General features: G+C 40.3%; 1 protein-coding gene across 1 annotated transcript in view; it reads left to right on the plus strand.

The window, feature by feature from the left end:
• The window catches only part of LOC145356394 (splicing factor U2AF 65 kDa subunit-like), a 45458-nt gene that overhangs the window by 933 nt on the left and 28709 nt on the right, over positions 1-15816 (plus strand). The window contains exon 2 of the mRNA XM_080209084.1: positions 14176-14341. Coding sequence (XP_080065210.1) covers positions 14176-14341 — 166 coding nt within the window. The remainder of the gene's footprint in view (positions 1-14175; positions 14342-15816) is intronic.

Consider the following 15816-nt stretch of genomic DNA (forward strand, 5'->3'; position numbering starts at 1 on the left):
TTGGCCAGCAAAGTTGTAACAGAACAAAGAGAAAGTTATTATTTTACAAAAATTATTGCTGATGCTGGAAGTCTGAAATTAAAACTGAAAATTCTGGAAATATACAGGAGGCAGTGTCTGTGGGGAGAGAAATGGTATAAGCATTTTGGGTTGATGACCTTATGTCATCAGTTCAATGTCAGAAGTCCCTGTATAGAGATGGGGAATAAGATGAAGCAGAAACAGGGTGTGTATGGAAGAAATTTGGTTAATTATAAGTAATAACCAGGCTGAATATAGAAAGTTTAGAGGCAAAAGTTAAAGATTAAAAAGGGAGAATATGAGAAGAGACTTGCAGATACCATAAGATGGAATCCAAAAGTCTTCTATAGGTGTATAAATAGTCAAACAAGAAGTGATTTGATTTGAGACCCAAAAAAGGATCTGTGCAGGTACTAAATTAGCCCCCTCTCTTGTATTTTCCTTTTTAATCAATGAAAAATATGTGGATCAAAGTTATAGTGAAAGAAGAGGTTCCTGATATACTGGAGGGCTAAAATTAATATTTGGTGGTATTAGGCTGATTACTTAATAAATAAGTAGGACTAAATGGCAAGCACCTGAGAGTACTGAGAGCAGGAACTGTGGAAATTGCAGTTACTGGCCAGAATCTTCCAATCCTCCTTTTGAGGAGGACTGGAGAATTGCAAATGGCTTGTCCTTCATCAGAAGTTTGTGGCAATAATCACAGCAACTGCAGGGCAGTCAGTTATATGGTGGAGAAATGTTTAGAATGGAAAGAATTTATAGTGTGGATTTGCTGTGGAAAAGCAGCATGGAATTGTTAAAGGCAAATTGTGTTTAAGTTTTCTGATAAGATTACAGAAAGGATTGATGAACGTAATGCAGTTGATGTGATGCATACAAATTGTGACTGGAAGAAGATAAACAGTGGGATTTCCCAGGGGCCTGTGTAGGGCCACATTTCTTGATTGTACATTAATACCTTTAACTTGGGTGTACAGGGTACAATTTTTCACTCAGGATGGTGGATGAGTGAATCGGCTGCTGTCGGTGGTGTTGGAGGCAAATTCAATATGGTCTTTTAAGAGACTTCTGGATGAGTACATGGGACTTAATAGGATTCAGGATTATAGATAAGCCTAGTAGGTAGGGATATGATCAGTGCAACTTGTGGGCCGAAGGGCCTGTTTGTGCTGTAGTTTTCCTATGTTCTAATTTCAAACAGCTTGGAAGTATCGTGGAGGAGAATTAGTAAGTGGAATAAAAAGAATATTTTAAAAATTATTTCACTGAATGTAGGTGTCACTGGCTAGGACAGCATTTATTGCCCTTAATTTTCCTTGAGCCACTTTCTTGAACCACTGTAGTCCACATGGTGTATATATAGATACATGCACAATGCTGTTGGGAAGTTCTAGGATTTTGATCCAGCAACAGTTAAGGGAAAGTAATATAGTTCCAAGTCAAGATGGTGTGTGGCTTGGAATGGATGATGTTCCCATGCATCTGCTCTCTACTGTCCTTGTCCTGGGCAGTGGGGTCGTGGGTTTGCAAAGAGCTTTTTTGAGTTGCTACAGAGCATCTTGTAGATGGTAAACACTGCTGCCACTGCATCGATGGTAGAGGGAATTAATTTGTAAGATGGCGGATGCGGTGTCAAACAAGCAGGCTGCTTTGCCCTTGATGGTGTCGAACTTTCTGAGCGGTGTTGGAGCTGCACTCATCTAAGGCAAATTCCTAACTTGTGCCTTGGTGATGGATTTGGGGATTCAGGAGGTGAGTTTATCATAGAAAAAATAAGAATGGGGTAAACCATTCTGTCCTTTGAGACTGTGGCACCATTCATCTGATCATCCAACTCAATGCCTGATCTCTCTCCCCGCCTCCTAATATAATAAAACACCACAAGAAATAAGGACAGGAGTAGGCCGTTTGACCCCTTGAACCTGTTCTACCATTCAGTAGGATCATGGCTAATCTGACAACATTTCTTATGTCCACTTTTCTACCCTTTCCCTGTAATCCTTGATTCTTTTACTGATCAAAAATCTATCTCAGTCTTAAAATATACACAAGGACTTTGCCCCCTCAACTCTCTGTGGCAAGGAGTTCCAAAGGCTCAACCCTCTGAGAGAAGAAATACCTCCTCATCTCAGACTTAAATTGGCATCCCTTTAACCTGAGACCATGTCCTGTGGCCCTAGACTCTCCCACGAGGAAAAACATCGTTTCAGCATTTACCCTCAAGCCTCTTAAGAATCCTATATGTTTCAATGGGATCTCTCACTATTATAAATTCCAGGAGAGTCCCAAACTGTTTAATGTTTCCTCATACGAGAATCCCTCTGCACTGGGATCATCCTAGTGAACTTTCTGTGAACTGCCTTGATAAAAATAATATTGTTCATTAAATAAGGGGATCAGAACTGCTCCTTTGATCCCCTTTGCCCCATACTATATCTAACTCTCCTTGGAAACAGAACAATGTTTTGGCATCATCTACTTTCTGTTGTAATGAATTCCACAGGCTTAGCAGTGTGGGTAAAGAAATTTCTCCTCATCTTGATTTTGAAAAGGTTTGTCCTGCATCCTTGGACTATGACCCCTGGTTCTGGACAGCCCCACCATTGGGAACATCCTTCCTGTATCTACCCAGTCTACTCCTGTTAGAATTTTATAGGTTTCTACAAGATTGTGATCCCTCCTCATTCTTCTGAATTCCAGCGAATATAATCCTAACCGGCTCAATCGCTCTTTGTATGTTAGTCCCACTATCCCAGGAATCAGTCTAGTCAACCTTCTCTGCATTCCCTCTAAAGTAAGAACATCCTTCCTCAAGTGAGGAGACCAAAACTGTGCACAGTATTCCTGGTGTGGCCTCACCAAGCCCCTATATAATTGCAGTAAGACATCCCTATTCCTGTGCTTCAGTCTTCTTGCTATGAAAACCGACGTACCATTTGGCTCTTCACGGCCTGCTGAAGCTGCATGCATATCTTCAGTGGCTGGTTTGTGGGATCACTCGGATCTTGTTGCATATTCCCCTCCTTAGTTTATAGCCATTCAGATAATCAGTCTTCCTATTTTTGCCAACAATGTAGATCATCTCAGATTTATCCATATTATATTGCATCTGGCGTGCATTTGCCCACTCATGCAACACTCCAAGCACCAATCCCTGTGGTACCCCACTAGTCACTGCTATTGAAAAATGATCATGAAAATTTATTCTTGCTCTGTTTACTGTCTGCCAACTAGCTTTCTCTGCATCTCAATACACTACCCCCAATCCCATGCACTTTAATTTTACATGCTAATCTCTCTTGTGGGACTTTGTCAAAAGCCTTTTGAAATAAACTACATACACCGGCTCCCTCTCATGAAGTCTATCAATTATATTCTCAAAGAATGTCAGTAGGTTTGTCAAACATGATTTTTCTTTCATAAATCCATGCTGACACTGTCCAATTCTACCACTGTTTACCAAGTGTCCTGCTACAAAATCTTTAATAATAGACTCTAGAATTTCTCCACTACTGACATCAGACTGACTGGTTATAATTCCTATTTTCAGTCTACCTCCCTTTTTAAATAGAGGGGTTACATTAGCTATCCTATAGAATCTTGGAATATGACCATCAATGCACCCATAATTTCTAGGGTCACTTTGTTAAGTACTCTGAATGTAGATGATTTGGCCCTGGGGAGTTATTGGCCTTCAATCTCATCAATTTCCCCAGTCTACTAATACTGATTTCCTTCCGTTCCTCTTTCTCACTAATCCCTGTGTTCCCCAACATGTCTGATATGTTATTTGTGTTCTACTTTGTGTAGACAGAACCAAAGTATATATTTAGTTTGTCAGCCAATTAATTGATCCCCATTATAATTTTTCCTGCTCCTGACTGTAAAGACATTTGTCTTCATCCATCTGTTTCTCTTCACATATCTATAGAAACTTATAAGTCAGTTTTTATGTTTTGTACTCCATTTTCCCCACCTTAATCAATCTCTTAGTCCTCCTTTGCTCCTTGCTCTCACAGAATTCCCAGCCCCTGACTGTTCGTGTAGCCACAGTATTAATATGGCTAGTCAAGTTCAGTCTCTGGTCTGTGGCAGCCCCCAAGATGTTGATAATGGGGATTCAGTGGTGGTAATGCTGTTGGATTGACTAATGTTGGAGATAGTAATTGCCTGGCATTTATATGGCACAAATGTTGGTTTCAACTTATCAGCGCAGGCCTTAATGCTGTCCAGGTCTTTCTACATATGGGCACAGACAATTTCACAGTGTAAACATAACTAGATGTCCCCATTTGTGACCTTGTGATGGAGGGAAGATCGTTGATAAAGCAGCTGAAGATGGTTGTGTTAGGACACTACTCTAAGGAACTCCTGCAATGAAGTCCTGGGTCTGAGATGATTGACCTCTAACAATACAGCCATCTTCCTTGGTGACTCCAACCAGCAGAAAGTTTTCCCCCGATTTTCATTTTTTGTTAGATCTCTAAGACAGGCTGGTAGAATGGGTAGACATGTAGCAGGTGAAATTTCACACTCCATGAAATTATCAATTTTGGTAGGAAGCACAAGGCAATATAAAATAAAGGATACAATTCTGAAAATGATCCAAGAAGAGAAGGGCCTGCAGGTGTGAGTGCAAATCATTGAAGCTGGCAAGGCAGTTTAAAAGGCATGTGAGATCCTGGGCTTCATAAGCAGAGGCATAAGTATAAAAGTAAGAAAGTTGTAATGAATCTTTATAAAACTCTGGTTCAGCCTCAACTGAAAAATTGTGTTAAATTCTGGACATTTTATGAAGCAGTAAATGTTTTGGAGTGAGCGCAAAAATTTATGAGAATGAAGTCCCTCATTCCCGGAACCATGTATGTTAATAGATTAGAGAAGCCAGAGTTGCTCTTCATGGAGAGGCGATTTACTAGAGATGTTCTAAATCATGACAGATCTGGACAAAGTGGGTAAGGAGAAACTATGGTCGAACGGTTGTGATCCAGTGGTGATTGACAAAGGAACAAACAGGAACATGAGGCAAAACTTCTAGGTTGTGTCTCTTTGGGACCTGGAATGTACTACTTGAGTATGGTGGAGGCAGGTTGAATTTTGGCTTTCAAATATGATTTGGAAGAGTAATTGAAGAGAAATAGTTGGGCATGGCTACAGGGAAAGGACAAGGGAGGGAGACCAAGTTGCGCTTGCTGAGATCTGGTAAAACATCCAACATCCATCTCTGCTGTAACCATTCTTTGATCTCTCCACATTCCATAATCTACCAGCGTTGGTTTTTCAATTCTTTAATATGCTTGGATAACAATCTGTATAATTTTCCTTGGTATCAACCCACTGCATCCCTGCCAGCCTCACTTATGCTTCTTTGTTTTGATTTCCTACATTTGATACAATTTCTCACTCAAATCTTTTAAAACCGATCAATCCGTATTTTCCTATATTCGAAAGAATTGGACCTTGTCTATGCAACTGCATAAACAGAAAATGCTGGAAATACTCGGCATGTAACGTGCCATCTGTAGAGAGAAACAAGAGTTACTTTCACCAGAGCTAATTTAATTCTGTTATCATTCTAGTCAGAATGGGGTCTGGCGCAGTGGGTTCGTGGGCCAGAAGTTCTGGCTTCAAGTCATACATGGAGTCATGAAGATTTACAGCATGGAAACAGGCCTTTTGGCCCAACTTGTCCATGCTGCCTTTTTTTAAAACCCCCTAAGCAAGTCCCAATTGCCTGCATTTGGCCCATATCCCTCCATCTTACCCATGTAACTGTCTAAACGCGTCTTAAAAGATAAAATTGTACCTGCCTCTACTACTACCTCTGGCAGTTTGTTCCAGACACTCACCACCCTCTGTGAAAAATTGCCGTTCTGGACACTTTTGTATCTCTCCCCTCTCACCTTAAACCTATGCCTTCTAGTTTTAGACGCTCCTACCTTTGGGAAAAGATATTGACTATCTACCTTGTCTATGCCCCTCATTATTTTATAGACCTATATAAGATCACCGCCAGCCTTCTATGCTCCAGGGAAAAAAGTCCCAGCCTATCAAGCCTCTCCTTATAACTCAAACTATCAAGTCCTCATAGCATCCTAGTAAATATTTTCTGCACGCTTTCTAGTTTAATAATATCCTTTCTATAATAGGGTGACCAGAACTGTACACAGTATTCCAAGTGTGGCCTTAACAATGTATTGTACAACTTCAACAAGACATCCCAACTCCTGTATTCAATGTTCTGACCAATGAAATCAAGCAGATGGACTTGATGGCCAAAAAAATTACGTTCCCAGCATGGCTAAAGAGGTTATCAGTCTGCAGATGCTTCCAATATGCCAGATGGCAGGTGATAAGAATAGGAGTTTCCTGTCAGCCTTATCACAAACTACTGCAATACTTTGCCAAGCATGATTATGGACCAATCCCATGGAAGCCCAAAGTTGCCAATGCATCTGAGCATGGTATCTGAAGGAGTATTGTCCTGGTGAATCTATGCTGTAATTCTTCCAAAAGCAATATATCCTTTGTGAGTTGTGGTGCCCAGGAGTCAGTAGTTATCCAAAGGGAATCTTTATTTAGGTGTAACATTAACTTTCAACTATTTTAATTCCGACTCCAAGATAATGACCAAATTTCCATGTGCCTTTGAAAAGTTTTGGTTGCCTGAACAGGAAAAAAGTAACAGTGCATGCACTACAACGTACCTCAATATCCTTTCTCGAATTTAGTTACATTATTGAATAATCTGCTGAGGGATAACCTAATAGAGATCCTTAACGTTCTAAAGAGGTTTGAGATTTGAAAGTGCAAATGTTAGAAATATTGCCATTCTGGGCATAATCCAAATTTAAGATTTCTCAATTCTGGCCTTGTCTGTGTGGAGTTTACACATTCTTCCTGTGTTTGTATACATTTCCTCCTGCAGTCCAAAGTTGTGCACGTTAAGTGGGCTGGTGATACTAAATTGCCCCTTCATGTCCAGAGATGTGTAGGTTAAATGGATTAGCCATAGTAGAGGTGGGGGGAGGTGCTCTTTTGGAGAGTTGGGACCGAATGGCCACCTCCTGCACTGTGTGGATTCAATGGTTCCGCATGCTAGTCTGGAAAATTGGTTGGAATGCTCTCACATGGAGTAGTTGAGATGACTAGCATTAATACATTTTTAAGAGGCTAGCTGAAACCAGGGAGAAATAAATATAAAAACCTGGCAATCGGGTTAAATGCTGTTAGGTGTATGGAATATTAACACTAGCATAGACCAGTTGGAGTGAGTGGTCTGTTTATGTGCTGTAAATTTGATGAAATTCTATTTGAATGGCTGCTTGAACCCTACTGCTGAATTCAACTTTGTCACTTGTCATTACTTGTTAAATCATGGTAACTTGTTCAACTTCTGGATGTGTGTGTGGTTCAGACTGTTTCAATGTTTTTAAATGCTTAAGAGAAAGAAAGGCATCAGCAGCCTATATAATTAATTGTGTTGAAATTCATCAAAACGCTTTATATCATGGATATCTTTGAAGTGCAGTGACTTATTTTGGAGGTAAACATTGCAGCCATTTTGCGTCCTATACATAAGCTGTTGACCTTTTTTCGTGCATTTGATGTTGATTGAAGGTGGAGTTTTGGTCAAGGCTCATGAGGAAAAGGGATTTAGCTGTTTTCCAAATAATACCACCGATGCTTTATGTACCTTTATCCACATGTAAGCAGGCAGAGTCCTTGCCTGAAGGACAGCACATATACAACTCTGTTCACTTGGATTATGAACTCCTCTCTGGTATAACCATTTGTGAGATAACTGACAACTGGGTCTGTATGGCAATGTGGTAAATACGTATTTTAAAGACTTCAAATATGTAAATTGATGCCTGCAATTTGCTTTGGGAGAGTGCTGAAATAATTGCAGATGTGTATTCATCTCCCAAACCCAAATATTTTAAACCTCTCACCATGTTTTTCAATTCTATCTAAATAGTTAATTCAGTTTTTGAACTTGTTCAACTGCATTTTTTTTTATTTGAATTAATGACTATTAATTGAATTTGTCAATCTATGATTTATTTTCTAATTGAGCAAAGCCCCAAATTTTCTGAATCCGTTTGTCTAAGGATGTAGTATTGTACTGCTGTTTAGTAAGACTTGTTGCGGTTTCTCCAGCTGTTTCGATAGCTGAGAAATGGCAACAGGTGTAGGAAGTCCAATAATGCAGACATTGTGATAAGACTCTTTCTTTGAATCATTCAGTTTTGACCAGCTTTTACCTTCTGTAAATTATGCATTTACTGAACAAAGCAATACAAGATGGAGTGTATTGAAGAAATTGCCAACACATCCAGGTTTCACTCAGTCCTTGCCATACCAAACATGATGAATTTCACAATGGTAAAATTACAGTGGTGGAGTGGCAATGTCACTGGACTAGCATTCCAAAGGCCCAGGTTAATACACAGAGGACATGGATTTAAATCCCACCATGCCAGCTGATGGAATTTAAATTAAATTTAATTTAAAAGTTTTGACATTGAAAGATCATCTCAGTAATGTCACTCGTAAAGCTGTCACCAATTATTCTAAAAAACAGAGCTGGTTTACTCATGTCTCTTGGAAGGCAATCTACCTACATGTGAATCCAAGTCCACAGCAATATGGTTCAACACGTACATCCCATCAAAGAATTTTTAAAACTTGATTATAGATATTGAATTTTCAGTGCATGGCATTATGGACTAAACTGTATAGCCTCAGCTCTCTTGAAGAACTGTTTGTACATCTGTTGCTTTCTCGTAAATTTAACAAATCAACATTGATGCACACTTTTTAAGAATGTTGTTTTGGTGAGGTTTGTTTGTGTGAATGGAGAATTAGACTTAGTGGGCAAATGTCATACAAATTTAGGACCCATGGGAATATTAACACTTCTGTCTTCTGATATTTATGAATGAATTCTGTCCTGTGTAATTTCCCACCTGACACTGACATTTCATTCCACTGTTCTCTACAGGAATTGGTGGACAACCTATTTTTACGTATTTTGTTTCGCACTCCAAATTTTTGAAATAAAAATAATTCTTCTCCCAGATCTTGAGATAAATTAGAGAGGTTATTGAGCAATCATGGGAAAAGCCCAGGAACCAATCTAGAGAAATTGAGGCCATGTAGCATTATTTTATCTCTAATGTCCCATTGGAAATAATTAAGGCCCTTTAAGCAAATGTTAACAACTGAATAGTAGTATTGTTCTGAACTTGTGACTCTTATGAGAAACTTCACAGGTGGTCACCAAGTCAATTATTTGCTTCACGTAAGATTTGCAACTGTTATTTTTCACCTTTTTTAGCAATGTTCAGAGCTTGAGCATCTTGCTAGAGGAGAAGACTGTAGATTTCAGACATTTCCAAATTTGGTTAATGGAGGGAAAGTAGAACTAAATGAGAGAGAACTTAACATAAGAACATAAGAAATAGGAGCAGGAGTAGGCCATCTAGCCCTTCGAGCCTGCCCCGCCATTCAGTAAGATCATGGCTGATCTGACGTGGCTCAGTTCCACTTTCCCGCCTTCTCCCCATAACCCCTAATCCCCTTGCCTATCAAAAACCTATCTACCCGCGTCTTAAATGTATTTAGCAAGGCAGCCTCCACCACTTCAACAGGCAGAGACTTCCAGAGATTCACCACCCTTTGAGTGAAGAAGTTCCTCCTCAACTCCGTTCTAAACTGCCCCCCCTTATCTTGAGGCTGTGCCCTCTAGTCCTACTGTCCTTTCTGAGCGGGAAGAGCCTCTCCATCTCTGTCCTATCCATCCCATTCATCATCTTATACGTCTCAATGAGATCTCCCCTCATTCTTCTAAACTCTAACGAGTACAAGCCTAGTTTATTCAGCCTCTCCTCATAGCTCAACCCCCTCAACTCCGGTATCAGCCTAGTGAACCTCCTCTGCACTCCCTCCAAGGCCAAAATATCCTTGCGTAAGTGCAGCGACCAAAACTGCACACAGTACTCCAGCTGCGGCCTCACCAGTGCCCTGTACAGTTGCAGCAAGATCTCCCTACTTTTATATTCAATCCCCCTCGCTATGAAGGCCAGTATCCCATTCGCCTTCCTGACCACCTGCAGGCTGGGTTTTTGCAACTCATGCACGAGGACCCCAAGGTCCCTCTGCACCGTAGCATGCTGCAGTTTTTCGCCATGTAAGTAGTAGTCCTTCCTACCAAAGTGAACAACTTCACACTTGCCAACATTAAATTCCATTTGCCAGTTCCTGGCCCATTCGCCCAGCCTATCTAGATCCCTCTGCAGACTTTCCACACCCTCCGCACAATTTGCCGTTCCACCAATCTTGGTGTCATCAGCAAGTTTCGACACCATACACTCGGTTCCCTCCTCCAGATCATCTATATAAATGGTAAATAGCTGAGGCCCCAGCACCGATCCCTGGAGCATTCTACTAGTCACCAACTGCCAATCCGAATAGCACCCATTGACCCCCACTCACTGCCTCCTATTTGACAGCCAATCCCCTATCCACGCTAACACCCTATCCCCAACTCCATGCCCCCTAACCTTCTGTAACAACCTCTTGTGCAGCACCTTATGAAACGCCTTCTGCAAATCAAGAAACACCACATCCACCGGTTCTCCTCTATCCACCGCACGAGACACATCCTCAGAGAATTCCAATAAATTTGTCAGACACGACTTCCCCTTAACGAAACAATGCTGCGTCTGCTCTATCAAACAATTCTCCTCAAGATGCCTCGCTATTTTCTCCTTGATTATGGATTCAAGCAATTTACCTACAACAGACGTTAAACTAACCGGCCTATAATTCCCTGCTTTTTGCCTGCTACCCTTCTTAAACAACGGCGTAACATTAGCCATTTTCCAATCTTCCGGCACTTCCCCGGAATCCAGCAAGGTTTGGAAAATAATCATCAAGGCATACAAATTTAGGACCCGTGGGAATATTAACACTTCTGTCTTCTGATATTTATGAATGAATTCTGTTCTGTGTAATTTCCTACCTGACAATGACATTTCATTCTACTGTTCTCTACAGTAATTGGATTATTTTGGAAAATAATCATCAACTTAAAATGGAAGTGCAACGTAAATGTGAAACTTTGAGCATTCATGTGATGCTCCCAATTTCAAATCATCACTTAGTTTTGTCTCTGTTGTATAGAGTCATAATGTTTCATACAGCTACATGAGACAAGGTCCATTCTTTGATTAATCACAGAACTCTAGCATGAAGTTAATTCAAAAATTGCGTAGAGCAGTTGAAAGAACATGAAGTATCTTTCTCTTCATTCATTTATCTTCTCCCCCAACAAAAACTCTGATCCTGGGGATTGAAGGGACACTGTAAAGTGGACCAGTAGACAAGAGAAATACCATGAGTAAAGACTGAAAGATATTCTACATATGGGTTATTATTTAGTGCAGTAATAATAAGACTCAAAGATGGGAACGGTCACTACTGTCAATATCATCAAAGCTACAAAATGCCTGGGTATTGTTTCAAGTGGTGGGGGGAGCTTGAGTACTATAATCCAACCATCATGTCTTTGTTTACACTATGAGCTTGGTTTACAGTACAAATGACAAATTATAGAATGTACAGTGATGAGGCAGATTGGATGGCCCTTCGAATCTGGCCAGCAGTTTTAATCATGTGAGCCACCTAGTCTAATCCTAACCCCTGCTGTAAATATCCCTAGTTTTCAATCAGCTAATTCTTAATTTTCTGAACTGCTTTAACAAAGGTTCATGGCCGTAGATAGTACCTTCTAATTCTCTGTGCAAATAAACATTTTCCTTCAATTTATGATTTTTTTTAAAAAAAGACTAAGGAGTGACTTCAAAATTCCTTCAAAGTATGAAAGATTTTGATGGGCTAGGTACTTGTGGGGAAGAACATTCCAAGAGGACATCAATATAGGAACGTAGCCAAAGAATTCCAAGTAAACTTCTTCACCCAAAGCGTGATGAGAATAGAGTGGATCTCGCTACCACAGAGTAGTTTAAGCGAAAGAAGGGAATAAATGGTTACAATGGTGGTTTTTGATGAAGAAAGCTGGGAGGAGGCGTTAGTGGAGTGTCAGTTCCAACATAGACTGACTGGGCTGAATGGTCTGTTTCTGTGCTTATGTAATCCTAAAGTTTTTTTTTCCTCTTGTTACCTTCTCACACATAATATTAGTTTTTCTAATCTATTTCTCTTGAAAAGACCTTAAAGATCTCTCTTTTTTTGAAAATCCTATTGATATTAGTGAGAGTAAAGTCTTAAGTCTGTCTTTGTAACTGTTACAACCCCCCCCCCATTAAAACATCCCAGTATAATTAAATGGTTTTTAAATCATCCTGCATTGGGGCAGCCAGTATTACTTATGGAGCCTAACTAAGGTCTTAAACTGTTACTTTCTTGCTATTTTATCTTTAGGCTATGATTTTAAATACAAAACTAGGTTTCCATTTTTTTTAGTAGCCTTGCCTACTTGTGCTGCTGCCTCATGCACTATATATGTGCTCATGGTTTTTCTGATTTTTCTACCCCATTTTAAATTCTTATCATTTAATAAATGCTTCTTTTCTCTATGCTGTTCTACATTACTGAATCTGCCGCCTATCTTATTTTACTTGCTTATCAGTGCTTTGCTGCAGTTTTTCGCAGTTGAAAGTGGGGGTGTCAGGCCTAGAGTCTATAATGATTTCAAAGTTTTAATGAGCTGAATTGAGAACAGTTTTCACAGTTGCAAGTGGGGGTGAATTCAGTAATGGCCTTTAGGAAAGGAAGTCTACGTTCCTCACCTGGTCTTGCCTATATGTGACTCTAGAGCCACAGCAATGTGGTTGACTCTCAACTGCCCTCCAAGGGCAACCAGGGATGGGAAATAAATGTTGGCCAGTCAGCAACACCCATGTTCCACAAATGAGTTTTTTAAAAATTGAGATAAAACAAAGTTAAGCTTTGAAATTCTAAAGGTGCCCATTTAAAGAAAATAAGCAGTGTGACAGAACCATATTGGTATCATTAAAATAAGATGCCAGTATAACATTGTTTCATTTTAGAATAAGACTCGCTTTGTCAATAGAGCAACTTTGGATTTGAATTCAGATTACTTTGCTGTTGTTGAATTGGAAAATTCTGATAATCAGTGCCTCTTGCAATACTTAGAGTGGTAGCAGCTCACAGTATTTTCAGTCTGCTTAAATTTACATCTCTAAAGCTATATACTCACCCCAAACTCAGTAAAATGCGGTGAAATGCATTCTTATTTGCTTGTGTGCTTTATATTCTTAGGGTGGTGTTTAATCAAGGTGACGATGGTCTCACTTTGGAGTCTGCTGTTCATACAACTATTGGATGGCGCAGTGGTTAGCACCGTTAGCTCACATGTTCAATTCCAGCCTTGAGTGACTGTCTGTATGGGGTTTGCATGTTCCACCTGTGTCTCCATGAGTTTCCCATGGGCACCCTGGTTTCCTTTCAGTCCAAAGGTATGCTGGTTAGGTGAATTGGCCATTCTGAATTACCCCTTATTATCTCAAGGTGTGTAGATTGGGGAATTAGAAGGGTGAATATGTGGGGTTAGGGAGGTGGGACTTGGGTGGGATGCTGTCTCGGAGAGCTGGTGCAGACTCAGTGGGTTAAATGGTCTCCTTTGGGGATTCAGTAATGCTTAGCACGGGGCAAGGCGTTAAACTTCACTCTTAGATTCTGAACAAGTTTGACCTGCGACTGGAAGGTGTGACTAATTTGTTTCCCCCAAACTTAAAATATAGATGCCAGTCCTAGAGAATGGACAAGTGAAACTTTTTACATGCTGTCCAGAAATGTGTTCTAACAGTTCTTCTTTCCATTTCCTTTAGAAGAGTAACTGTGTTGCACTAGGGTGATATTGCAAATTTGCTAATCTTCCATTTTGCTGTGTGTGTGATCAGCTATTTTGTTACTTAAATTAAGTTTGGCCTCCAGCAGAGGCTACCCAAATTCAGAATTCCAGCCCACAAGTGGAACTGCCTTTGGGTGATGTTGTAAAGCAGGCAATATCAGATTAGCTGCTCTCTTTTTTGGAGCATGCCAGGTTTTTTTTCCATTCAGTGAGTTGATTGTAAATTTCATGGCCTTCGTTTTTAGAACGAGAAAAGGAACGGCACAAGAAGAAAAGTCGAAGTGTTTCCAGAAGCAGAAGCCGGGACAAAAAACGGAGAAGTCGAAGCAGAGATAAGCGCAGCCGAAGTCGAGGAGGACGAAGCAGAAGCAGGGATAAGCGAAGCACTTCCCGGGAACGGAAGCGTCACAGGTAACTTGCTGTTTCTTGATTGTTCACACCTCATGAATAACACTTGAAGAGTAGTGAGTGTGCTGGCTGTAGCAGTGCTTACCATGGCCAGTCATCTTGAAGGGCACTTGACAGAGGCCAGATGACTCCCAAGAAGGAAGAATAAATCATGAGATTTGTGAACTGATGACAGCTATCACGGAGCAGCATGGAAGTGGACTGGAAACCGGTCAGGTGGTGGCAGCGGATGATCCAGGTTGAAAACTGGAGGATTTGACTGGCTGACTTTTTCTGCAAAAAGTCGAAACACAGGAAACTATTTGCAGTATATTTAGTTCTCTTTAATTGTGCCATTTGAGATTAAGGTGGCTTACCACCAACTTCTCAAGGGCAATTAGGGATGGGTAATAAATGCTGACCTAGTTAGTGAAGCCCTCATCCTGTTAAAGAGTCGTTATTTTGAATGTTCATGGTTGATTCAACTGATCTAATTAACATTCCTGCTAGAAAAGATACCTGTTTGCCTGTCATTTTCTCCCTCTCTGTCCAAAAGGTGCAAAATCATAGTGGTATACAGTGCCACACTGTACTCTGGTTCAAAGGCTAAACACTACTGAGAGGAGGCAACAGTCAAGGTGAATTGTTCTCAGCACTCAATGCCAGTGCAGAGTGTTTCTCTTTATGCACACCAATTTCCATTGCACCATCACTCAAACATGTGCATATATATTTATAGGACTAGCTCTTCTGAACATTATTTCGACAAACTGGATAATTATCCAGTGGGGTGTCTGCATCTTCTCCAGTCTTTAATTTTTGATTACACCAGAGCCAAAACAGAATGCACTCCTGCAAACATTCTTCTTTGGACAAATCTAGAAAGAATTTCCATGTGATGAGGCAATTTGTTCATCCTTCAAAAATATGTTCTTTTCTTGAAAGAAAAAAAATCTGCTGCTGACCACTATCTTCAGGTTTACAGTCGAAGGATGGCCATATAGCCTGTCATATCTGTACTAGTACTTGAAGTTCCATTCTGCTGTCCTTTTCCCCACACCTTTTTAAACTTGTTTCTGTCTGGAGGCAACCACATCATCCCAAGATTTAAAGTAGTGGCTCTAAGAGCAGAATGGGTTAAGAATTCTGGGAAGTTAGGAAAACGTGGGTTTCTGTCTCATGGACTTGAGTCCCTTTAACAGCACAAAGCGGGCTATTAACCTTGACAAAATATTATGCTGTAGTCCAGAAATAATTAATGTTTATCAAGGTGAATGGTATAACATGTACCTGTACACTGAGGGCTGGTCCTCTTGGGCACTGGTGTCAAAATCAAGTCAATAGTTTCCTTACCTTGTGTCAACATGACGATTTACTCTCAGTCAGTTCTTAATGTGTCCTGATGTGCTCGGAGATGAAAGCAACTTGCACCATCTTGAATTCAGTGGTGAATCTGTTAACAAAGTGGCAGTTGATCATTTAATTATTACAGGTATAGT

This window comes from Carcharhinus amblyrhynchos, chromosome 21 (genome assembly GCF_965287045.1).
Source record: "Carcharhinus amblyrhynchos chromosome 21, sCarAmb.v2.hapA, whole genome shotgun sequence".
In the NCBI taxonomy this organism is placed as follows: Eukaryota; Metazoa; Chordata; class Chondrichthyes; order Carcharhiniformes; family Carcharhinidae; genus Carcharhinus; species Carcharhinus amblyrhynchos.